The sequence below is a fragment of the Taudactylus pleione genome, unplaced genomic scaffold (assembly GCF_031769625.1).
Source record: "Taudactylus pleione unplaced genomic scaffold, aTauple2 ptg000253l, whole genome shotgun sequence".
NCBI classification, from domain to species: domain Eukaryota; kingdom Metazoa; phylum Chordata; class Amphibia; order Anura; family Myobatrachidae; genus Taudactylus; species Taudactylus pleione.
This window is the reverse complement of record NW_028284655.1, coordinates 3,733,572-3,758,643: the sequence shown is the minus strand read 5'-3', so window position 1 is coordinate 3,758,643 and position 25,072 is coordinate 3,733,572. Positions and strand designations below refer to the sequence as shown.

Below are 25,072 nucleotides of genomic sequence, written 5' to 3'. Positions count from 1 at the left end.
CAGCTACATTGAGGACTCGGGTGAAGTGGGCTCTGGCCCCAGTTGGGTCAGAAAAATAAAGGGTTTGGCCATTATCTTGCGCCCGTAACTTCTCAGGGTACATGAGTTTAAAGCGTTTGTTATTCTCATGGAGCAATTTACATATATCAGCAAATTCTTTTCGCTTTTGCGAAACATAAGCTGAAAAGTCCTGAAAGATAAAAATGCAAGATCCTTCAACCTCCAATTGTTGGGCTCTACAATAGGCACTCAAGATTTCCTCTTTCATGCGATAGTCAAGGAATTTTGCTATCACTGGACGGGGTCTAGTAGCGGAATTAGGCCTTTCAGGGCCAATGCGATGAGCCCGTTCTGTATATGTGGTAGAGAGGAATTACCCCAAATCTGCAATTCTCTAGGGAGGGCAGTCGTAAGGAATTCAATAAGTTGGGGTCCCATAACTGTTTTGGGTATGCCAACAAAACGGAGGTTATTACGCCTATGACAGTTTTATAGGTCGTCAACCTTAGCCTGGAGAGATTGCATAGAGGTGGCCTGAGCATCCACCAGATTTTGTAGTTCATTAGTGCGATCCTCAGAATCACTGGTCCTCTGTTCTAAGGAGGTAAAACGGGATGTGTTAGTGTCAATTTTAGCTAGTGCAGCATCAAATGCAGATTGTAATGCCTCAAACTTTTTATCAATTAATGGCATGAGAATTTTTTAAATTTCTTGGGCAGTTTCAGTAGCTGAGGGTTGTCTAGCAGCAATATCAGGGGATAAGGGTGCGCTCAGGGAGTTGTCCTCAGAAGGATCACGTATGGGGGGGATGGAGGGTTAGATCGACCCACATTTTGTTTAGCCTTCCCCATTTTGGATGTGTTAGCAGAAGTCTGAGATCTGTGAGAGGATGACCTTTGACAGTAGTTATCCATACCTCACATGCAATACAAAGGAAAATGTCTCCTAAAGCAATATCACAATACTGAATAATAAAATAAATCACAACTGTCAAGTTTGATATATGGCAAATGAATGCAGATGTGGAAAGGCCACTTCAAGGATAATAAATTTTTTTTATTTTACATGTTAAATCAGAGCGAATTAGCCACACGGGGTGAGCAACAAGTTACAAGAGGCAACGCTAGAAATGCAATGGGTAGAACACAGTATGTGGCAGACTTACTAAGTAAAAAGGGTACATAGAAATAGTAGATGGCTTGATATTTTAAAATAAACAGTACAAAAATTTACTAAAAGATGGCAGTGTAATAATAAGCAGCGGAACAAATGTAATATATTTCTCAAAAACGGTAAATTTATAGTGTTTGTTAAATTACATCACCTCATAGTGGTCATTTTTGACAATTAGGGAAGATAAGAAAATATATGTTTGAGAGAAAACAACACAGCATTATAAAGCTAATGCAATAGCTAAACTGGATGAACAATCTTAGTATAAATAACAGATCACACAATATATGTGACACTTACTAGATGTGTTCAGCAAAAGTAGTAATATTCAACACAATTTACCAATAATAGGACATTACCAATAAATGCAGAAAATAGCCACTAGGTGGCAGTGAGAGACAACAATTCACAAGCCCAGCGGCATGGCTGGAACTCTAACAGTGATCCAGTAATATTAATTTAAGGAGCGCTCATTCACATTGACACTCTACTTGAAAAAGATGCCGCAGGGCATCGAAACGCGTAGAAAAGAAAAGAGTGTCGCACATTGGTTTTGTGCATGGCTAGTACACACATTACACTGAATATACCTGGGTACCATCTTCAGTGTTATTCCATCCATATGGAGATCATTTGTCCCTACCATTAATTGATGGATATATGGGGATCAAAGAAACCGCTATGTGCTTTGCACCAGCTTATTTGAAGTAAGCATTCATGTGAGAATCCACAACGTCTTTTATTCTTCATGAGTTTGGTGTTCTGATTGGGATTTGAAGATCTTCTTTGGAGTCTCTCAGAAGTGTAATTCTTTTGGAGAGGACTTTGTATGCACTCATTTCCATTTTAAGCACGACCACGAGAATTTAACTTTTATATTATTTACAATATTACACCCATGATGCTATTTTTTTGTGTGTTTTTGTTTACATATGAGAGCGGTTCCATCATTGGAGAAAAACTGTCATTTATAATTGAAGTTGAAAACGATTGGAGCGCAAGTGAGGTTGTTTGATTTTCTTTTAATTTAAATGAATGGCAATGAAAATACTTGTAACTTTGGAATCAGCAATACTATGTATATTACTGGGAAAGAGGAAAAAAAAAAAAAGTTACTTGTAAAGGGAGAGAAAGAATCCCAATTCCAAGGCCTGGAGCCTCTTGTAATGTGGATGAGAGCACCTGGGACAATATTTAGAATGAGCTCCTGATAACAGAACTGTGGACAGTCTCTTGCACAGCCGTCTAAGTACACAGGCAGTTATAACTCACTGCCCAACGGAGATGTCCAGGATCAGCATACCACCAGAGAAGTAAGGTGGGGGAAATGGACGAGAGGGCAAACGGAGGATGGGGAGTGGAGATGAGGTATAAGAGAAGGGAAAACACACCAGGAGGGAAGGGAGCCAGGTAAAGGAATAAAGAGAAGTTATAGAGGTGTTAGGAAGAAGAAAAAGAACACAAAGTTGGTACCAAGAAGGGATGTTCAGCAGGCAGCCTCTGTGGGAGGGTCCAAAACAGCTGATGCTGTCAACGCTGGTCACAGTAGTCACACCACGGGTCAGCAAAGTGAACAGCATGTTCCTGGGAGAAATGTTTAGAGATCTAACATGCCTCCAGCAGACCTCCTTGCAGCACAGCCAGCCAGAAGGAGCCAAGCAGGGTGCAGATCAGTTGTCCAAGGGAAGCAACACAGAAGGAGAAGACTGTAGGCTTCAGCACAGGAACACTGCAAGGACAGCTCTGGACAGACCTCAGCCACGATCATCCAGCGGTATTGGGGGAAAGTAATCCTGAAATGCGGCTTCAGATAACCTCACGGGAAGGATATTGTTGTGAGTTGCAACGCTGTCACAGCTTCTCAAATAGCTCAAAGGTGCAGTTCAGAGGGAGCACTCAGCTAAATTGCAGCATCAGCCCAGGCAGATCTCGGCTCAGCTCCGTGGGTGGTGTGGAGCAGATACCAGAGGCTTCAGTGATCGGACCACCAGCGCTGCTCCACAGGAATCAACAGCCCGGCGTCACCCAGCAGATCAGTGGCTCTGGACTCAGTCGATCTCCAGGAGGTATAGCAATTGTAACTTGACAGCAGGTGAGGTCGGCAATCCAGAAGGAACACTTCAAGACTGCAGCAGCCAGGACTCCAGCAGACAGGACTTACTGGATCTATTCCACCATCCACCACCAGCCGGCAGTGGAATACAGGTGAGGTAAGTAATGGTTCGGCTTGCACTTCTCCCTGTTTGGCAGTCTAAGAAGTATCACCAGAGGGGGTTAGCGCCCAGAAGATGGCCGCGGGGGCAGCAATGTTAGGTGCAGTCTGAACTTCGGGCATCACGGCACACCCCAGTGTCCAGACTGAGAGGTAGCTTCACCACAGCAGGAGAACACGAGAGGCGCAGGATCAATCCCTGTGAGCACCACACTAGTTTTCGCGCCAAAAGTGTGGCGTTCAGGTAAGTTGCCGCTATCAGCAGCTAGACTCCGGCGGAATGCCACTGTCCCGACCAATAGAGATCTTAATCAAATCCTCCTCGGTTGTTGAGAACAGTAATGTAAATAATGTTCCTAAAGAAGCACAAGAAAGTGAGGATGTTGATAGATTATATGGATCTCTGTTGAGAGTGTAGCTAAGAAACGGCCATTCCAGATGCCCCGCCCATCTTTAGGCAGACAAGGTGGGTGTACCAGTACTCACAACAGCGTTGGATATGTGACACATATCACGGTTTCTTTTTATCCTCCTTGGGTGGAGTGCCTCTCCAAAATACACAAAGTGATGTATAAAAAAATAAAAAATATATATACACATAGTAATATGCACACCAGTCAGAGGCACAATATAGGGTATAAGTAGAGCATCTTGTTACTATGTCTCCATCCCCTTGATGAAGTCATAAAAAGATGAAACTCATTGGAAATTGCTGCTCACCAACCCCTCACATATGGACAGATAAGCATTGAATACTTTATGTCTTGTATGTGTTTTTTTTTTACCATTTATTGGATACTGTGTCATTAAAACTGTTTTAATATAATCTGTCTCTGACCCTGAAATGTGCCTTGGTATAATCTTCTAGGTAATAGGAATGATTTCCAAAAGGGTCTAGTCAGTTATCATAATATATGAAGTCATACACAGTATAGGATGGTACACACTATGTCGTTTTCTTTTTTGTTTTTCTCTCTTTCATATCTCTTCTAATGGTCATTTGACCGAAGAAACATCCTTTCAGATAAGTAGTGGAAATATCACAGATCATTTTTTCACTTTATTTCACTATCCTTTGTTGTGTCTATGAAGTTATTTTGGACACTAGTAGGCGCTCCTTTCTTTCACTTTATATCATTATATATATATATATATATATATATATATATATATATATGGGCTTTATTCCATAAGTGATTAACGTAGGGTAAAATATAAACAAAATAAAAACAAAAAGCCCACAGGCTCAAGGTCTGTCTCACTGTTCCCCCAACTACACTGGTAATCCGGATATCGAGTGCAGCAATATGGGATCAGCCCTTCCACAAGGGCCGCCAAGCCCAGGAACAAGCAGACCTGGGCCACCCGCCATCCTGCTTCCAAATCTGAGGATAAACCTTCAGCCTGATGGGGCGGGCCTCCCCCTGGGGGACTCCAGAGTAGGTGGCCGACTTCTTCAATTTACCCAGTGCTGGCATCAAGCCACCATAGACGGGTGGGTACAAGAAGTGGTCTCTCACGGGTGCACACTCTCATTCCTAAGACTGCCATCCCACCAGCTTTCTTACATAGGCCCTCCATCAGACCCGAGCAGGACCCTGCTTATCCAGAAAGCCATTAAGTCTTTGCTGCAGCAGGGGTAATATTTCTAGTTCCGCTATCGCAGAGAGGGAACGGTTATTATTCTACCGTTTCTGGTGCAGAAACCAAATGGGTCTTATCAGCCTATCCTCAACCTCAAATCCCTGAACAAATTCATCAGGGTGCCCAGATTTCGGATGAAAACCCTGCGCTCTATTGTACTAGCTAAGGAGTCGGAGGACTTTATTGTATCTCCGGATATTCAGGAAGTTAACCTACATGTACCTATAACGCCCTCTCATCAGCGATATCTCCGGTTTGCTGTACTACAGCAACCTTTCCAATTTCAGGCTCTGCCCTTTGGACATTCTACAGCTCCACGGGTCTTTACCAAAATTATGGCGGTCATGACAGCCCATCTGTGTTGTCAGGGAGTCAGGCTGCTACCATACCTGGATGACCTCTTGCTTTTTGCATGCTCCCCAGAGATTCTTCAATGACATCTTCAGATAACCATTGCCTTCCTACAGACACACTGCTGGTTAATCAACTGGAAAAAGTCCTCCCTGAACTTTTCACAAAGGATGGTCCATCTGGGGGTCCTTTTGGACTCTCGAGCTCAGAGAATCTTCCTGACAACGGACAAGATTTCCACACTTTAACGAGTGCGCAGATTACTCCAAAGTCGCCGAATCTCAGTTCACTCAGCAATGCAGATTCTGAGATCCATGGTATCCACCTTTGACATGGTGGAGTACGCTCAGTTCCATTCCAGGCCTCTGCAACATTTAATCCTCCCCAGAGGATCAAATCCCAGACAATGATTTTCTCTCCAGAGGTTCGTCTCTCCCTCTCCTGGTGGTAACAGACATCCCCTTTTGGATCCCGGAGTAGGTACTCCTTACAACGGATGCAAGCCTCCGAGGCTGAAGCGCAGTGATCGGTCAACACTCCTTCCAAGGCCATTGGACATCGGTTGAGTTGACCATGCCAATCAATGTATTGGAACTCCGATCCATCTACAGAGCCCTCACTCTGGCTCAGGACATTCTTCAGAGTAAGCCTGTGCAAGGGCAGTCTGACAACGCCACAGCAGTGGCCTACATCAATCACCAAGGAGGCACTCGAAGTCAGTCAGCAATGGCAGAAGTGTCACGCATTCTCTGCGGTGTTCATTCTGGGGGTTCTCAACTGGAAAGCGGACTTACTCAGCTGTCATGACGTGCATGCCGGGGAATGGTCTCTCCACCCAGAGGTCTTTCAACTCCTAGTGGACTAGTGGGGCCTGCCAGAGGTGGACCTCATGGCCTCCCGACACAATCGCAAGCTGCCAGTGTATGGGTCCAGAACAAGGGATGCCATAGCAGCCTTTGTAGATGCCTTGTGAAGTGGACCTTCCATCTGGTGTACCTATTCCCTCCAGTCTTCCTTCTACCTCAAGTCCTTCTGAAGTTCAAGAAAGACAGGGGCACTGTTCTGCTGGTGGCTCCGGCCTGGCCCAGACGACATTGGTATGCCGATCATCACAGCCTCTCCATAGACACTCCTCTCCTACTTCCTCAACATCCGGACCTGTTGTCTCAAGGTCCATGTCTACATCCGGACCTGGCCCGTCTGTCTTTGACGGCGTGGCTCTTCAGACATCCCTCCTAGGGTCTAAAGGATTTTCTAGCTCGGTGGTCCAGACTATGCTCAGAGCGCATAAGCCAACCTCTGCTCGGATCTATTACAGAGTATGGCACATATACTTCCAGTGGTGTGTTACCAGAAGTTTTGACCCTCGAGTTTTTAGGCTCTCTAGAGTCCTGGCCTTCCTTCAAGCATGCTTCCTTCAAGCATGATATAGTGTATTCAGGGAACTTTACAGCAGTACATTGTCACATCTGATGTGCTGCACATCAGATGTGACAATGTACTGCTGTAAAGTTCCCTGAATACACTATATCATGCCATCGTATGGCAGATTGTGTAGTCTGCGCACGGACATTATGTATCATATTGTATCGAGCGGTCGCTATTTCTTTGGGTCTTTCAAGTGTGTACCCAGCTTTAGAGTCGCAGAATAATGTCAATAATACAATTCTACCAATACAGAATCTGGAAAGATTGTTGCATTCGGCTAAGTCCATTTTCATCATTTCAATCAATGGTGGTAAATTAGCATTGTACAAATATGCAAGTATTTAAATTTGTGGTTTTGCCAACAAAAGTCATAGTTCTGTTTAAGTTTTACACAACTTAAACAGAACTATGACTTTTGTTGGCAAAACCACAAATTTAAATACTTGCATATTTGTACAATGCTAAACTGGGAGGGCAAGTTTAGGTCTAGTATTTCAGATTTGAGAACATTAATCTTATAATTAGTAACTATTAAAGTTGCATTTCCTGGAGAGAACTAGGGAAGGTTAATGTCTTGATACTGTATGTACATAGGGGCTGATTCAGACCTGGGCGCTAAGCCGGGATCGCTTGCTATGGGCGATTTTCGCCCGATTGCGCATGCATCGCAGTGCGCGAGCCAGTCACTGCGGGAATCGTGCGCTCGTAGCACAAAGACTGAGCGCTACTTTGAGTGACAGTGCCGTTTGTGGGTGGTAACAGGGGAAGGTCCTGGAAAACGGGGGAGTGTGCCTGGGCGTCAAAATGGCCTTTAATGGGCGTCCATAATTAGCATGGAAGCATCATTGTACACGTCACTTGGTTGTATTTCAGCCTGCTGTGATCGCAGTGCTTGCGGCGGAGTAGGTTCTACCTCGAGCGCTGCGTGCAGCTCCGATGGCTCTCGGTGGTTCTGATTAATCATACACTTTCTGGAGATGACGTGTGCCAAGTATGAAAAGTGGGCGTCTTTATACCGGCGTGCGCTCACTCTGCCGTCGCTCTCTAAGACATAGTGGGTGTCCTTACACTAGATAGTGCGATCGCAGAATTTGCATACCCGGCCCCTTTTGGATTCGAGCGATCGCCGCTTAGCGTCCGGGTCTGAACCGCCCCCATAGTTATTCTCATACCGATCAATCTCATTTCAACTGCAAAGGAAGCTAGTCACCAGCACAGTGCAGTCACTGGATAACAAAATACATAGCGCCACCTGCAGGATGTTGGCTGGTGAATTTTTTTTTTTTCTTAAATTTTGTGACTGTACTCATAACATATAAAAGAAAGTGTCTGCGCCAATATAAACGCTAGAGATTCCCAAAAGTTGTTTGTTAAAATCATAATTTATTATTGACAATATAATTAAAATCATAATTAATTATTAACAATATAATATATTAAACTGAACTGCAATTGTATAAAAACAATTTGGAATATACTTAGTATCATTCATTAGAAATAATTATCAAGGGCGTGGCCTGACGGCAGCAGTAAGGGGACGTGTCTCAGCTGTGCTCCTGCATCCAAGCCCTGTTTGACCTATCTTGGATGACTACCCTGCTGCTCATTGGCTCCCTCGAGCTGCTCTCCCTTTGGGTGGATCCCGCGGCGTTATGCTGCTGTGCGGCACCTAGCTGCGGGACTCCCGGTTGCCGCGACCCCCGCTTGTCACGGGATTGGTATGAAATACCGCTGGTTCAATTCCCGTCAGCGGCTGCCCGACAGGAGCAGAGTGCGACGCAGTGGAAGCCCGACAGCGCTGGAATTCCCGATCGTGGATAGGTAAGTATCCACTAACCTAACCCCCTTAACCCTCCTTAGGGGTGCCTAACCATAACTTCCCCCCCGAGTGCCTAACCCTAACCACCCCCTTCCCCGCTGCCTAAAACTAAGTCTCCCGGGGGGGTGCCTAACCCTAACCCTCCCCCTAGCCTAACCCTAAGTCCCCCTCGGGAGCCCTAAACCTAACCCTCCCCCCCCGCGGCGCCCGGCATCACTACGATCGTGATGCCGGGCGCCGGTCTCCCGGAGTCGGGGAAATGCGGGCGTCTACATCTAGACGCCCGGCATTTCACCCTTGCCGGGATAAGACAGTCGGGAAGCCGGCTGCCGGTATTTAGGCAGTCGGCTTCCCGATTGCCTCCCCTTGTCACATCCTGCCTGGCCGCTGCAAACTGGTCCTAACCCCATTACCTGGCGGGAGCTGCGGCTGTGCTGCTCCACTCGCTGGCACCCTCCTTTGGAGTGTTGTCACAGCGTTTAGTCCCGGGAGCCTGGTACTGGATAGGAGCCGGTGGCCATCTTTGATTTAAAGGTGAGGGAATAGGGAGGGGTGGAAGAAAAAACAAGCAGCTTACCTCTCCCTCAGTCCCATCTCAAATTGGATGAGTATCCCTGTGCTTTTTATTTCTTGTTATACTTGTTACATGTGTCTTTTGTCTATATGCATCTGATATATTTTTCCCCCCCCTTTTTTTTTTTTTTAAATGGCCATTTCTCTGGAATTTTATTATTGGATTTCAGTAATACCTTTATCGGTATAGCTGGTTTATACTTCTCACTCCTTTTTTGTGCAACATTGATGATGTGGCCCCTCCTATGCTGGGGTGCTCTTCTTTCATGACACACGTCATCTAAATAATGCAATTCTACGGTTTCATTTGTTGAAATCATTGTGTTTTGCTGCTGCTGTCCTGCCCCGGAGCTTCATTTTGTGTCCATTACCTGAAATTGCAGAGTTAAAACCAGGAAAAAAGCAACCAGAGATTCCGGGGTTGTCGCAACCTTTATCGCTACAATGTATATGTGACAGCAGATGTCTGCCATGGTTGCCTAATAGTTCGCGTCTGGGGGTCGATGTTCACTTGAAGTTCTTATATATGACATCTTGATAACAATATACTTCTACGACGCCCTCATACTACGCTTATTGATCATATTTCTCATATCATGGGCAAATCCGCACAAAAGAAAGATAATCCTTGTACCAAACACGAAACTTCCCAAACTGATCTGAGGCCTTTTTTCCTGCCTTCTCCTTCCAACCAAGGTTCCACCCTCGACACAAAAAAAAAAAAAAAAGGAGGATCAAAAAGATGATCCACAAGACTCTATTAGGGAGCACTCTTATAGCCTATATAGATATTAATTATAAAACATAACTTTTAATATATCAAACAACTAGTTAAAATAGACCTACAAAACAGATATAATAGAGAAGATGTGAAAAGTATAAAGATAAGGGTGTGAAGGGCTCAACCCTCTAGGGTTGGTGAAATATGAAAGACGGAAAATAAATGACAAATACAGATAATACCAAAACAATATAAAATACACCCAGGGACAAAATATCATAAAGATAGTGTCACTGCTTTTATGCACAAAGATGGAGAGACTGAATTATTTGCCTCTAATGATACCAATTATTGTAATTTAATGACATAAAAAAAGCACTTAGTTGATACCATTCGAAAGATAGAAGTAAAAAGTCAGGGTGTGAGAGACCTGTATTGCACAGTTCTGCTGCTTCCCATCATACCTAAAGCATAGGGTGGGAAGTGAGAGACATGTTCCACAGTAACCCTTGGAAACAACAGCCAGTTACGTTTCCCTGTTAGCACCGTTCAGTGTCTTGCACCAATGTGCATTGGTCATTTATATGTTACATTTATTCTCCTTTCATATTTCGGCACCCCTAGAGGGTTGAGCCCTTCACACCCTTCTCTTTATACTTTTCACATCTTCTATTATATCCGTTTTGTAAGTCTATTTTAACTAGTTGTTTAATATATTAAAAGTTATGTTTTATAATAGAAATTTATATAGGCTAAAAGACTGCTCCCTAAAATAGTCTTGTGGATCATCTTTTTGACCCTCTTTTTTTGTATTGTTGTCGCCTACTCTGAGTAGAAGCACCACCACACACTCCATTATCTGTACATTATTCTCTTATATTGAGGAATATTTGTGGACATAGCCTTTTTTCATAAAATCTTATTTCCTATTTTTGCCTTAGTACTTTTTTGTAGTAGACATACCCATCCTTCTCCTTCCCCCCCCCCACTCTTTTGTTTCAATACATCCACCCTCAACACATCTGATTCTTCTTCTGTTCCACCCAATCCTCCAAGCCCTTCTTCAATGGATGACCTTTCCTTGCAATCACCTTCCAAATTGGTAGAGAGATCAACGAAATCTTAACCTATGTTAAAACCTTGCCAACTACACAAGATCTGAAATTTAACAGACACCATCTCTTGCCTAATAGTATCTTGAAGATCACCTTACCACTGTAGAAGAAAGTAAACATTCTACAGCAACAACTTTGTCTCAACTAGCAGACATTATGGGGAATATTTACTAAAGTGAGGGTTTTTAGAAGTGGAGTAGCATAGCAACCAGACTCTAGCTATTATCTTCTAGAAGGTGCTAGATAAATGTTAAGTAGAATCTGATTGGTTGCTAGGGGCAACATCTACAGTTCTAAAAACCCATACTATAGTAAATATGCCCCTATATCTCTTCAATCTACTGAACTGCAATCTCTGAAGGTCAGGATTGATGCTCTAGACATCCGAGGGAGACATAACATCTATATTAGAGGCCTACCGGAGGATGTCCAACCTTCTAATTTAATTGATGCTTTGATGAAAATCTTTAATGAAATTCTCGGTAATGATCCAAATGACAAAATAGTCTTTGATAGGGCTCATAGGGCTTTGCGCCCTAGGGGTCTCTCTTCCGACAGACCGAGTGACGTCATCTGTAGACTACACTACTTTTCACAAAAGGAAGCGATAATGCGGAAAGTCAGGCAATTGGATGGTGTGGACTTCAACGGTGGTACCATTCATGTTTACCAGGACTTATCTTGGCATAAACTGCAACTGCGCAGAGCCCTTCGACCACAGAATGAGGAATTACGAAACGCCAATTGAAGTAATGTTGGGGTTTCCCGTTTCATTTACAAGTGACTTTCTTAGGTAAAACATACTGCCTTCACGTTCCAGCTGATCTCCCCTTGGTCGAAACAGCCGATTTGAAGGACCCCTTTGCTCAGCAAGATTTGCCAGCCACTACAGGAAAATCTACTTCCTGACAAATGATCCAACGTCCAAAGCAAAGACCAAGACGATCTCCTGACCACCCGGAGTTGGACAACACCCGAGTTCTTGATTCTTGCAGAACACCACCATATACATCAACTCTCTCCGATGGGCTATCTACCTGGCTGTCTTCTCTTCCGTGAGGAGTTGCTTTTCTCTTTATAATGTATTCAGATGTTTTTCTTTCTATATTTTAAAATTATAAGGATATACTCATTCTGTATACAGTGCATCCGGAAAGTATTCACAACGCTTCACTTTTTCCACATTTTATGTTACAGCCTTATTCCAGAATGGAATAAATTCATTTTTGACCCCATAATGACTAGTAAAAAGTTTTGAGATTTTTGCAAATGTTATAAAAAAAATTCAAAATAAAAAACTACTAAGAAATCACATTTAGTAATAAGTACATAAGTATTCACAACCGTTGCTCAATACTTTATTGATGCACCTTTGGCAGCAATTACAGCCTCATGTCTTTTTGAATATGCCGCCGCAATCTTGGCATACCTATCTTTGGGCATTTTCGCCCATTCCTCTTTGCAGCATCTCTCAAGCTCCATCTGGTTGGATGGAAAGAGTCGGTGCACAGCCATTTTCAGATCTCTCCAGAGATGTTCAATTGGATTCAAGTCTGGGCTCTGGCTGGGCCACTCAACGATATTCACAGAGTTGTCCTGAAGCCGCCACTTTGATATCTTGGCTGTGTGCTTAGGGTCATTGTCCTGCTGAAAGATGAACAGTCGCCTAGTCTGAGGTCAAGAGTGCTCTGGAGCAGGTTTTCATCCAGGATATGTCTGTACATTGCTGCATTGATCTTTCCCTGTATCCTGACTAGTCTCCCAGTTCCTGCCGCTGAAAAACATCCCCACAGCATGATGCTGCCACCACTATGCTTCACTGTAGGGATGGTATTGGCCTGGTGATGAGTGGTGCCTGGTTTCCTCCAAACAACGCCTGGCATTCACACCAAAGACTTCAATCTTTGTCTCTCATTGAGAGTCCTTCAGGTGCATTTTGGCAAACTCCAGGTGCCTTAAGTAAACAAGCAACACATACCAAACATCTAGGGCTAGAAATAAATCAAGCCTTCACTCCAGTCAATAGACTGGAGAGAATCCTTATAACAAATTAACTATTACAAATCATAAGGCATTTGAAACAATAGCAAGAGGAATCAGTAAAGAAAAAGCTAGTTACCTATAAGTATAATTAATAAAGTAGCCACAGGAGGTGGTATACTCTGCAATGGAAATAATGTCATCTATACCATAACATCCTTAAAACTCTTTGAGCATATTTAAAGCCACCTTTCTTTCCTCCCGCTCCCCCCTTGACTCATTTCAATCTGGCTTCCGTTCTCTCCACTCCACTGAAACTGCCCTCACGAAAGTCAGCATTGACCTCCTTGCTGCCAAATCCAAGGGCCACTACTCTCTGCTCATTCTCCTTGACCTCTCTGCTGCATTTCACACTGTAGACCACCCTCTCCTCCTACAAATCCTTCACTCTCTTGGTTTACGTGGCACTGCCCTCTCCTGGCTGTCCTCCTACCTCTCTGATCGTTCCTTCTCTGTCTTCTCTCATGACTCCTCTTCCCACCCACTTCCACTAACAGTAGGAGATCCCCAAGGTTCTATTCTTGGACCTCTCCTTTTCTCCCTATATACATCCTTTTTAGGTATCTCCTACTGTCTTCTCTATGGATGTCCCAGCGCTTTCTTAAACTTAACATGTCTAAGACTGAGCTGATCATCTTCCCACCCTCTTCCACTACCTCACTTCCCACAACTTCATTATCTATTGATGGCACAACTATCTCCTCTAGCCCCAGGGGCATATGTATCAAAGCTTGATGTGAGATAAAATTGTGAAATATATATCACCAACCAATCAGCTCCAAACTATAATTTCTTAAACACAGCCTGCAAAATGTAAGTTAGTAGCTGATTGGTTGGTGATATCTCACAATTTTACCTCACATCAAGCTTTGATACATATGCCCCTATGTGGGCGGGTCTTGGAGTTATCCTAAACTTCTCCCTCTCCTTTAAACCACACATTCAGCACCTCCCGCAGTCCTGCCGTTTCCACCTAAAAAATCTCTCTAGGATTAGACCCTTCCTCACCCAGGATACCACTAAAACCCTCATCCACTCGCTGGTCATCTCCAGATTGGACTATTGTAACCTTCTCCTAGCTGGCCTCCCAGTCTCTCACCTCTCCCCACTACAATCGGTTCTCAATGCTGCTGCTCGGCTCATCTTCCTCACCAGACATTCTACATCTGCTTCCTCTTCAGATGCCAATTCAAGGTTCTTACACTTTCCTACAAAGCCCTCACCAAATCCTCTCCCACATACATTTCTGACCTTTTCTCCCTTTACACTCCTGCCCACTTCGCTCAACAAATGCATGCCGCCTCACTTGCCAACTGATTACTTCCTCCCACTTCCAAGATTTTGCCCGTGCTGCTACCTACAATTGGAACGCTCTCCCTCTCCGACTCTCCACCTCTCTACAAATGGGTTCTCAAGACCCACTACTTCATCAAAGCCTTCCAGCTCTCATCCTAACCCACTTCATGCTCTTTCCTCCCCATCTTCCCCTTCTGTGTCACACCTGTCTGCCCCTCCCCTTTAGAATGTAAGCTCTCACGAGCAGGGACCTCTTCCCTCATATGCTTCTCTTTACATTTTCTTTTACTCCTTACTCCCCTTAAGGGCACCTAACACGTGACTGCCAACTCCCTGCTGCTTATTCTGAGTGCTTTAATCGCTATTGCAGCAATGTATATAAATCGTGTCCTAGTCCTGCACTGTAAGTTACTTGTTTCTTGTTCACTTAGTATTATGTACTATGTAAGGCGCTGCGGAACACTTGTGGCACCATACAAATAAAAGATAATATTAATAATCTACATGTCAAATCAGGATGAAGAAGCTATACCAACATCTATGGAGCCAGCTTTAGGTCTTACATTTTTATTTACAGATCACTCCACTTAAATGAAAAATTTTAATACAATAGAAAAACACAAAATTGTAGTCATACCAACAATTTATCCACTGAACTAAAACGAATGAAGACATTTTGACGGTGGAGAGTGGACCTCACTGTTACTTTCCAAGAGTCCAGGCTTTTAAGTACAATGGCTGCTTATCTCGACCTATCACTCCATTGCTTGAGAAGTGAACACACACTATTGTTAAATACATCGGCATATTTATCTAACTATACAGAAGTAAAAATTGTGACTGCTTGTTTTCTCTTTATCAGATAGGACTTGAAGATGTCCCCCTCCCACCCTTTACCCACTATGTTTTGGCAACTGAAGAGGAGCAACTCAACCAATATGAACTGAGAGAAAAAGACTGATTAGTGGCAAATGGTAATTTCCAAGTCCCTGCCTATGTAATATAACAGAGATACACAGATGATGTGGTTGGTATTTTTTTTATATCCCAATACGGTTTTTAAGGCGGTTATATGCTTTAAAAAACGTTACCAATTGATTACAAAAAAAAAAAAAATCAAATTAATGCAGACAAGGGAAGGGGAAATAGGCAGGGATCCTGCATCAAACTTCTTTTCAAGGTAACCAACTTTTACAATCACCGATTATACTGTTATTTTCAACTGCTAGGAATATGCAGCAATGGTTTCAGAGGATACACATGTACTGCAGTAGTCTTTCTAAACTTGCCTTTTCAATGACTCACAGGTTTTTGGCTCATGCCGTTGTGTTAGAGGAAATTATAACATGATCAACCCCCCACATATTCCATGAGGCGCATACAACATTCATTGGATTTCACAGGGGCCAACGTCTGGAGCAAGCAGCTCTCCTTTGTGCAGCAATAACTTTGGCTCCTCCCAGACATTCAATAAAACTTCCCAATATAAGGACAGGAGCATTTCTTGCTTTATATAATATTATTTCAAAGAAGAAAGTAGCACTAAGTAAAAGTAAGGTTTAACATAGTCACAGTAAGGACCAACGGGAGGTGATTTTTCACTGCAGATGAAGACTCTGGATCATGGGGCCTCAGCAGCCTCCTCTTCTTCCTCCATCTCCTCCTCCTCCTCCTCCTCCCCATCCAGTGTCCCAACAACATCTAGAGTTATGAAATCGTTATAGTCATGTGGAATAGCCGTTTCCGTCGCTTCCAGCTCACTGGAAGGAGGGACATCCTTATCAGGATCCTCATTATCAGGTGTGGGATCCCCATTATGATTGTTGTCAACATCATGATCATCAAAGATAACATGATCATCATCTTCCTCAGCCACTAGGACTTCGTAATTGGCCACTCCCTTTGGCACTGATGCATTTTCTGCTGTGTCGGTAAAAGGATTCTGTCCCTGGAAAGACCAAAGGACAAGTGTAAGAGTTTATTATTCTCACTACTGCTCATTCACCAGTTAATCCTGCACCTCTCTGCTGTTCTGTAGCTTAAAAACCATCATAAAAAGAGCACTAACATTTATTGACCATGCCCCTCCAGTGCATGACAAAATTTTGGTAAATTAGTTAGAAATACAAACTATTGTCAGGAGTACTTCATATCCTTCCCATGAACATCGGGTTATGTGTATTATTTGTTCTCCTTTAACGGTCTGCTTCTTGTATATTTTTTAATCAGAGACTGAAACTCCCTATTTTTCAAGACCTGCAGACCAACATTAACTTTTTTTAAACTCTTTTTTTATTGAAAGTAATAGAAGTAACAAGAAAGGCATCATGAACCAGTGCAGTACACATCCACAAAGGAAAGGCAAACTTTTGTTATACACGACGGGCATCTAGTGGTGCCATGACTAAGATATGCATAGAAGGGAAAAAGGACAGAAGTAACAAGAAAGTATAGGTGGAGGGACTGGCACAATTACCCCTGCTGGCAGCAATGACTGGCTTTCTGGATTTGTAAGGCCTTGCTTGGGTCTGAAGGAGGGCCTGTGTAGAAAAACCGGATAGGGTGGCAGTCGAAGAAATGAGAGGGCGTACCCATGAGAGACCACTTCCAAGCATCCGTGGTGGTTTGACAACAGTACTGGGAAAACTGAAGAAGTCAGCCTCCCACTCTGGGATTCCCCATAGGGAGGCCCGTCCTGTCAGGCCGAGGGCTTATCCTCAGATTTTGAAGCAGGGCATCTGGTGGTCCAAGCCTGCTTGGTCCTGGGCTTGGCGGCCCTAGTGAAAGCAGACTGCCTAGTAAAGGACTGACCTTTATGTTTTCCTTGAGGACGAAAGGACCTAAAAGATTTAGTCCGAGGCTTTGTAGTAGTTGCTGAAGGCAGAAATGCAGTTTATGATGCTGCCAATGTGGCTACAATCTTGTCAAGGTCTGGGCCAAACAAGATCTCCCCATTGTAGGGTAACACTTCTAGGCCTTCCGTGAGCGCAGCCGCAGGGTAATGGTGGGCAGACACTGCCGTGACTGAGACTCTGGAGGTTAGGAGACTGGCATCCAATGTCACTTCTCCAATATTAGGAGCTGCATCTCATATGTGAGCAACGAACGACATCTGAGGGAAAAGAGTCTTCAAGTGCATCACAGCCCAGCTCCATATAGCTTTAGCCACCCATGCAATAGCCATGGTCGGACGGGCAACAGCCCCTGAAAGAGAGTATATTGATTTAAGGTAAGATTCAACCTTTCTATCCGAAGGGTCCTTCAAAAAACAAGAGATATGGTAAGAACTTACCTTTGTTATCTCTGTTTCTACGAAGTCCATAGGGTCCACAGGGTTGACCTTGGGGTATAGCTGGATCTGGATCCACGGGCACCACGCAGTTAAAGCTTTGCTGCTCCCAGGATGCACTTGGGTCCGTCCTCCTCTATACCCCGCCCCGGCCACAGGCACCTCAGTTGGTAAGCAGCTAAGGCCGGAGGAGGTGACTAAACAGAGAGAAGGAAGACTGGAACACACAAGAAACCATACTCACAGAAATGGGAGACGGAAAACCGGTGACCAGCCACACAGCCCATTTGAAGCCAGGTGCGTCAGGGCGGGCGCCCTGTGGACCCTATGGACTTCGTAGAAACAGAGATAACAAAGGTAAGTTCTTACCATATCTCTTGTTTTCTACTTCAGGGTCCATAGGGGGTCCACAGGGTTGACCTTTGGGATGTCCCAAAGCAGTTCAACTAAGGGCGGGGACGCTCCTGTGCTAAAAGGAGTACCCGGCGCCCAAAGGATGCATCCTGAGAGGCGAAGGTGTCAAAAGCATAAAACCTCAAAAACGTCTGAATTGAAGACCAAGTAGCCGCCTTACACAGCTGAACAGCGGAGGCGCCACGTCTAGCAGCCCAAGAGGGACCCACAGAACGAGTGGAATGAGCCTTAACAGAGGCTGGCACAGGTAAACCCTCCTGCGCATAAGCCTCACAAATAACTGAACAAAGCCAACGGGCTAACGTTTGCTTGTTGGCAGGCCAACCCCTCTTGTGAAAACCGAAGAGGACAAACAAAGAATCCGACTTCCTAACCGAAGCAGTCCGGTCCACATAGATTCTAAGTGCCCGGACCACATCCAAGGAAGCCTCACCAGCAGAAAGATTAGGTGACTGAAAAGCTGGCACAACAAGTTCCTGATTAATGTGGAACTTTGAAACCACTTTGGGCAAAAACTCAGGACGCGTGCGGAGCACTGCCCTGTCCTGGTGAAAAATCAGAAAAGGAGGGCGACAGGAAAGCGCCCCCAATTCTGAAACCCTCCTGGCCGAAGCAATTGCCAGGAGAAAAATGGTCTTAAACGTCAGCCACTTGAGCTCCACCGACTCAAGCGGCTCAAAAGGAGGACCCTGCAAGACCCTCAGTACCACCGTCAAGTTCCACGGAGCCACCGGAGGCACGAAGGGAGGCTGGATCCTGAGAACACCTTGGAAAAAGGTGTAAACATCTGGCAGTGTAGCAATCCGTCGCTGAAACCACACGGACAAAGCAGACACATGAACCTTCAGAGAGGCCAGGCGTAAGCCGAGGTCCAAACCCGATTGAAGAAATTCCAAGATTCTGGAAACCCGGAACACCTGCGGATCATAGTTTCTGGATTCACACCACTGAAAATAAGTGCACCACACCCTGTGGTAAATCCGCGCGGAAGCAGGCTTGCGTGCCCTAAGCATGGTACCAATCACTGAACTGGAGAAACCCCTAGACCTCAAGACGGCTGTCTCAAGAGCCACGCTGTCAAAGACAGCCGACCCAGATCCGGGTAAAGGCAGGGCCCCTGAGAGACAACAGGTCCCGACGCTGAGGAAGAAGGTACGGAGCGTCGATGGAGAGGCACCTCAGATCGGAGTACCAAGGACGTCTGGGCCACGCCGGAGCCACCAGCACGAGCGTGCCGCCGTCCTGCTTGAATTTCCGCAGAACCCGAGGAAGTAAGGATATCGGAGGAAACAGATACGCCAGGTGAAACGTCCATTTCACCGACAGAGCGTCTACCAGACAGGCGCCTGCGTCTCTTGTCCTTGACCCGTAAACGGGCAACTTCTGATTGTGACGGGAGGCCATCAAGTCCAGCTCTGGCAGCCCCCACCTGTCCACGAGTAGCTGAAACACCTCTGGGTGAAGCGACCATTCCCCGGGATGCACATCGTGACGGCTGAGGAAGTCCGCCTCCCAATTGAGGACTCCGGGAATGAAGACTGCCGAGATCGCTGGAACGTGACACTCCGCCCAAGCAAGAATGCGAGACACCTCCGACATTGCTGCCCGACTGCGAGTTCCCTCTTGGTGGTTGATGTACGCCACCGTGGTGGCGTTGTCGGACTGCACCTGAACCGCCCTTCCGTGAAGAGCGGGGCCGGACGACTGCAGGGCCCTGTACACAGCCCGCAGTTCCAGGATGTTGATGGGGAGAAGTGCTTCTTCCGCGGACCAACGACCCTGAAGCGATAATGAGCCGGTCACTGCCCCCCAACCCCGAAGACTGGCATCCGTCGTGAGCAGGACCCAGTCCGGGATCCAAAAGGGGCGCCCCTCGACCAGATGCACCGTCTGAAGCCACCAAGCCAAAGACTGCCGAACCTCCACGGACAACACCAGCATCTGAGAGCGGATCCGGTGAGGTAACCCGTTCCATTCCGATAGAATCAGCCCCTGCAGGGGCCGGGAATGGAACTGGGCAAATTCCACCATGTCGAATGTCGACACCATGGACCCCAGAACTCTCATAGCTGAATGGACCGACAGGCGGCAACTGCTCAGGCAACTGTGTATCCGCAGCTGCAGGGAGGAGACCTTCTCTGGAGTCAGGAAAATCCGCTGCTGACGAGAATCCAGCAGGGCTCCCAAATGAACCATCCGCTGTGATGGAATCAGGGAGGACTTCTTCCAGTTTATCAACCACCCGTGTGCTTGAAGACAAGCAATGGTCAGGTGGAGATGTCGAAGAAGCACCTCCGGGGAGCTCGCCAGCAGCAGAAGATCGTCCAGGTACGGCAACAGACGTAGACCCTGACCCCGAAGGTGGGCAGCCATAACCGCCATCACCTTGGTGAACACCCTCGGAGCCGTGGAAAGGCCAAAAGGCAACGCCCGAAATTGGTAGTGATGGTTCAGGATAGCAAACCTCAGATACCGCTGATGTGCCGGTGCTATGGGCACATGGAGATAGGCGTCCTGGATATCGAGGGAGACCATATAATCCCCGGGTTCCATTGCCAGAATGATGGAACGTAACGTTTCCATCCTGAACCTGGGAACTCTGAGGTATCTGTTCAGAGACTTCAAATTCAGGATAGGGCGATGAGAACCATTGGGTTTCTGTACCAGAAACAGAGTAGAATAGTACCCCGTCCCGCGCTGAGACTGCGGAACGGGAACAATGACCCCTGCTTGTAGCAAGGATTCTATAGCTACCTGAATCTGACCAGCTTTGGTCTTGTCCCGAGAAGGACTCGTACAGAAAAACTGGTGGGGCGGCCTGAACCGAAAAGACAGGGCGTACCCGAGAGACTACTTCTCGAACCCAGGCATCCGTGGTGGTATTGTGCCAACACTGGGCGAATTGGAGAAGTCGGCCTCCCACTCTGGGGTCCCCCAGAGAGAGGCCCGTCCCATCAGGCAGCAGGCTTATCCTCCTGCTTGGAAGAAGGGCGCCGAGCACTCCATGCCTGCTTCTTGGGCTTGGGTGCGGCCTTGGTCGCCGAATGTCTCGGGAAGGCCTGGCCCTTGGCCTTACCCTGAACCCGAAAGGACCGAAAGGCAGAGCTCCTCACTTTAGCCGGCGCAGAGGCCGAAGGGAGAAAAGCCGACTTGGACTTAGCCAAAGTATCCACTATTCTGTCCAAATCCGGACCAAATAGTAAATCACCATTAAAAGGCAAGGCCTCCAGACCCTTTTTTGAATCTGCATCAGCCCTCCAGGACCTCAGCCACAGGGAGCGCCGAGCAGACACCGCTGCAGCCGACACCCTAGAAGTGAGCAGGCTGGCATCCAAAGACGCTTCCCCAATATAGGAAGCTGCATCCCGCATCTGTCCCACTAACGCTCTCTGGATATCCGGAGCCTCATCAGGAAAGGTATCCTCCAAGGCATTGGCCCATGCCTCAATGGCTTTAGCCACCCAGGAGATAGCCATGGACGGGCGAGCCACCACCCCGGAAAGAGAATAAATGGACTTTAAACAAGTCTCCACCTTCCTGTCCGTGGGATCCTTCAAAGAGGAGATAGACGGCAATGGCAGCGTCGCGCTTTTGATCAAGCGGGTAACGTGGGAATCCACCGCCGGCGGAGTTTCCCATTTCCTGCAATGAGCTTCAGGAAAAGGATAGTTCGCCGCCAACCTCTTCTGTGGATGGAACCTCTTACTAGGTAATTGCCAGGCCGCCGCCATATGATCCGATAATTGATCAGACAGGGGGAACACAGTTGAGGTCACCTTGGCCTTTTTAAAATTAGGAAACTTCGACCTAGGAGCCGGCGCACCATCCTCAACATGTAGGATAGCCCGCACCGCCCTAACTAAGGCTGGAACATTAATGGAGGACTTAGCTTCCACCTCCTGCCCCATGACATCAGAGTCAGAGTCCTCATGGATTTCTCCATCATCTGAGGACACTTCCGAGTCCGACAACTGCGCAGCTAGTGAACTCACAACCGGACGTTTAGACACCCTTGGTGGCACATCACCTTGCAACATGGACTGAAACGCCGAGGATGAAGCCGCCAGACTCTGTACGGAGCTGGATAGAACATCCACCCAAGGCGGAGGAGTCGTCGGAGCAAAACTCTGCAAAGGCACTACAGACTGACGCGTCCCTGGGGAAGACTGCACATACACAGGCAGTCCCGAGTAAGGACCCACAGTCTGGGCCCCGGGGGAAGACCGCAACATTTGTGGAACCCTCGGGGAATGGGGGATGGTGGGCTGCGGTAACGCCCTAGAAGGGACCGCTGATGGGACCGATAACCGGTCCGCAATAGACGCCAGCACCTGTGAAAACATCACCCAAGGAGGGTCCTGTGATACAGGGGGGTTGGAGGGGCCCGGTACCAGCTGGCACCGCCCGCACAGACCATCCTGAGAGAAGTCCTCCCCATCAACTCCAGCAGCACAGCGTCTGCAGGAAAATTGCACAGGAGCCACAGAGCGCTCAGTCTCCTCATCAGACATGATACCGTAAATCACAAGAAACAGGTATCACCAGAGGAATTACGGTTTTAACACCCGCGCACTCACCAGTATGCGACACAACAGCCCAGATATGGTACTGTGTAGCACACAACAGTATGTGACTGACCCCACAAATACGTGTTTTATATAAGTGAGGGTCTCAGAAAAACGCCCTTCCCCCACACACCTGCCGGGCCGTAGGAGAAGGAAAGGGATAGTTATAAGCTGACAGTAAGGAGAATAAGTCACAGACAGGCAGCAGCACTAGCAATAGTCACATACAATGCAGAAAAGTTATACTCACCTTCCGCTACAATCAACCGCCCAGATTCAGTGTCTGGGAGGGCTATAGCGCTGTGTACACTGTCCTTTAGCAGGGGAGAGGTACACAGGGGGACCGGTCCACTTGATACCGCCTGGGAGTCTGCGATGTGCCAGTAAAGATGGCCGCCGGAGACCTCAGAGGAGGAGTGGCCGAGAGATAAGAGCAGCTCAGCGACGCCAGACTCCTAGTTGAAAGGCGCGCTGAGCTGAGGGGAGGAGCCGCTAGACAGGGAAGGCTGCCTCCCCTGGCTAGCAATTAACCCCCGGGTTGCCGGTCCCGCTACCAGCCTGATACCCTGGTGGTCTAGCGTACACGCGGGGTATTCCTCAATTGAGGGGGAGCCCGCCGCCGCCGCTAGCGCCTCCGGTCTGTCCCCAGAGACCGGAGGCTCCTGACTGCATTGAAGTATCCGCGGGCCGCCGCTTACCTGATCCCCGTCGCGTCCGGCAGCAGTCAAGGGAGTCCCCAGAGCCCGGCTAGTACAGGCTCTGGGGTCCCGCCGCGATCCCCAGAGCTGTACTGGCGTCGCGGCGCCAGCGGGGAGAAGGAGCGGCAGCGTGGACGTCCTAAAGGACAGTCTGATGCTGCCGCTCTAACAGTGTAAAAAAAGTAGAAAAAAATAAAAAATTTCTCTTTTAAAATAAAGCTTAGGGGCTGCTCCTGCAGCCCCACTGCGACAGGGTGACCCGACTCCGGCCGGGCACCAACTAAAACTGAGGTGCCTGTGGCCGGGGCGGGGTATAGAGGAGGACGGACCCAAGTGCATCCTGGGAGCAGCAAAGCTTTAACTGCGTGGTGCCCGTGGATCCAGATCCACCTATACCCCAAGGTCAACCCTGTGGACCCCCTATGGACCCTGAAGTAGAAAGAGATACCTTGGGGGATAGGCAACGTACGCTTTTAATTAAACGCGTAACACGCGAACCCACTGCAGGGGGAGTATCCCATTTTGAACAGTGAGCCACAGGAAATGGATAACAGGTCGTCGGATGTGTTTGAGGCTGGAACCTCTTACCAGGCGTCTGCCAGGCTGCAGACATGTGTTCAGCTAATTGATCCAATAGAGGGAATTCTGCTGAAGCAACTTTCTGTTGTTTAAACAGTGGGTGCTTTGATTTAGGGGCTGACTTATCTTCTATTAGTGAGATGAATCTAACTGCTCGCTCCAAGGCAGGAATATTAATTTTAGACTCTCGTCCTCCTCCTGAGGGATGTCAGTGTTAGAGAGATCAGCATCTTCTGCATTCTCAGATGACACTGAGAGCTGCGTGGACTGTGAAGATAATACAGGACTCTTAGAAGGCTTTCTGGGTAGGGGTTTCTCACCTTGCAACATAGTTTGAAAGGCTGTAGGTAGCCACCAGACTCTGTACTGGTCCAGAGAATACGTCTACCCATGGAGGGGGCACAGGAGGTACCTGTATAGCTTGAATCTGTTATGGTAGCCCCAAAGGGGGAATTATGTCTTGCTGTGGTAACCCCATAGGGGGAATTACAGTCGGAACCGCTATGCGGTCCGCAATAGTAGTCAGCACTTGAGAAAAGGAAATCCAGGGCCCTCTTGTGCAGGAGCTGGGAAGTCTGATGGGCCTGGTAGAGTATAACATTTAACACATAACCCATCTTGTATCAAATCCTCCTCACTTAAGCCTGCAGCACATAATTTGCATGATAGCAGTATGGGTGCAGATGATTGCTTCTCTTGCCTTTGCTAGACATAGCTGTAGCGTAGTATAGCACACAATGTGGCACTGGGTATAATGCAACCACTGGGTATATAGGATACAAGTAGGAATGCAATATACTGATCCGGGCTTGGGCAAGCTGCAGGAGCGCACAGCACAAATATTGCACTGTGCAGTAACCAACTGTATGTGACAACCCTCACCAATACATTAATTGTAGAGATGTGAGGTACTGGGAAAAACCCTGAATACACATGTAAGGACAAAGTCAGAAAAAAGGGATATAGAGATATATAATATATATTTATTAACCTTTTGTGATCATAGCTTTCTTATGCACCCCATGTGCAAACTCGTTTATATTAACCTGTGTCAGCTGTCTTTTTGGTAGTATGATAGAAGCTATGTTAGGTGACTGCCTTACCTTTAAAAGCCATTAGCTGGCAGGTGAGCTTTAAGCCAGGTAACATTTTTTC

At 46.8% G+C, this 25,072-nt stretch overlaps 1 protein-coding gene across 3 annotated transcripts in view; it reads right to left on the bottom strand.

Annotated features, from left to right (window-relative positions):
- Positions 1–14,923: 14,923 nt before the first annotated feature.
- Positions 14,924–25,072, bottom strand: part of LOC148515112 (uncharacterized) — a 38,724-nt gene continuing 28,575 nt past the window's right edge. For all 3 annotated transcript variants that reach the window (XM_088480360.1, XM_088480361.1, XM_088480362.1), the window contains exon 13: positions 14,924–16,320. In XM_088480360.1, the coding sequence (XP_088336486.1) occupies positions 15,994–16,320 (327 nt within the window). In that variant the 3' untranslated portion in view covers positions 14,924–15,993. The remainder of the gene's footprint in view (positions 16,321–25,072) is intronic.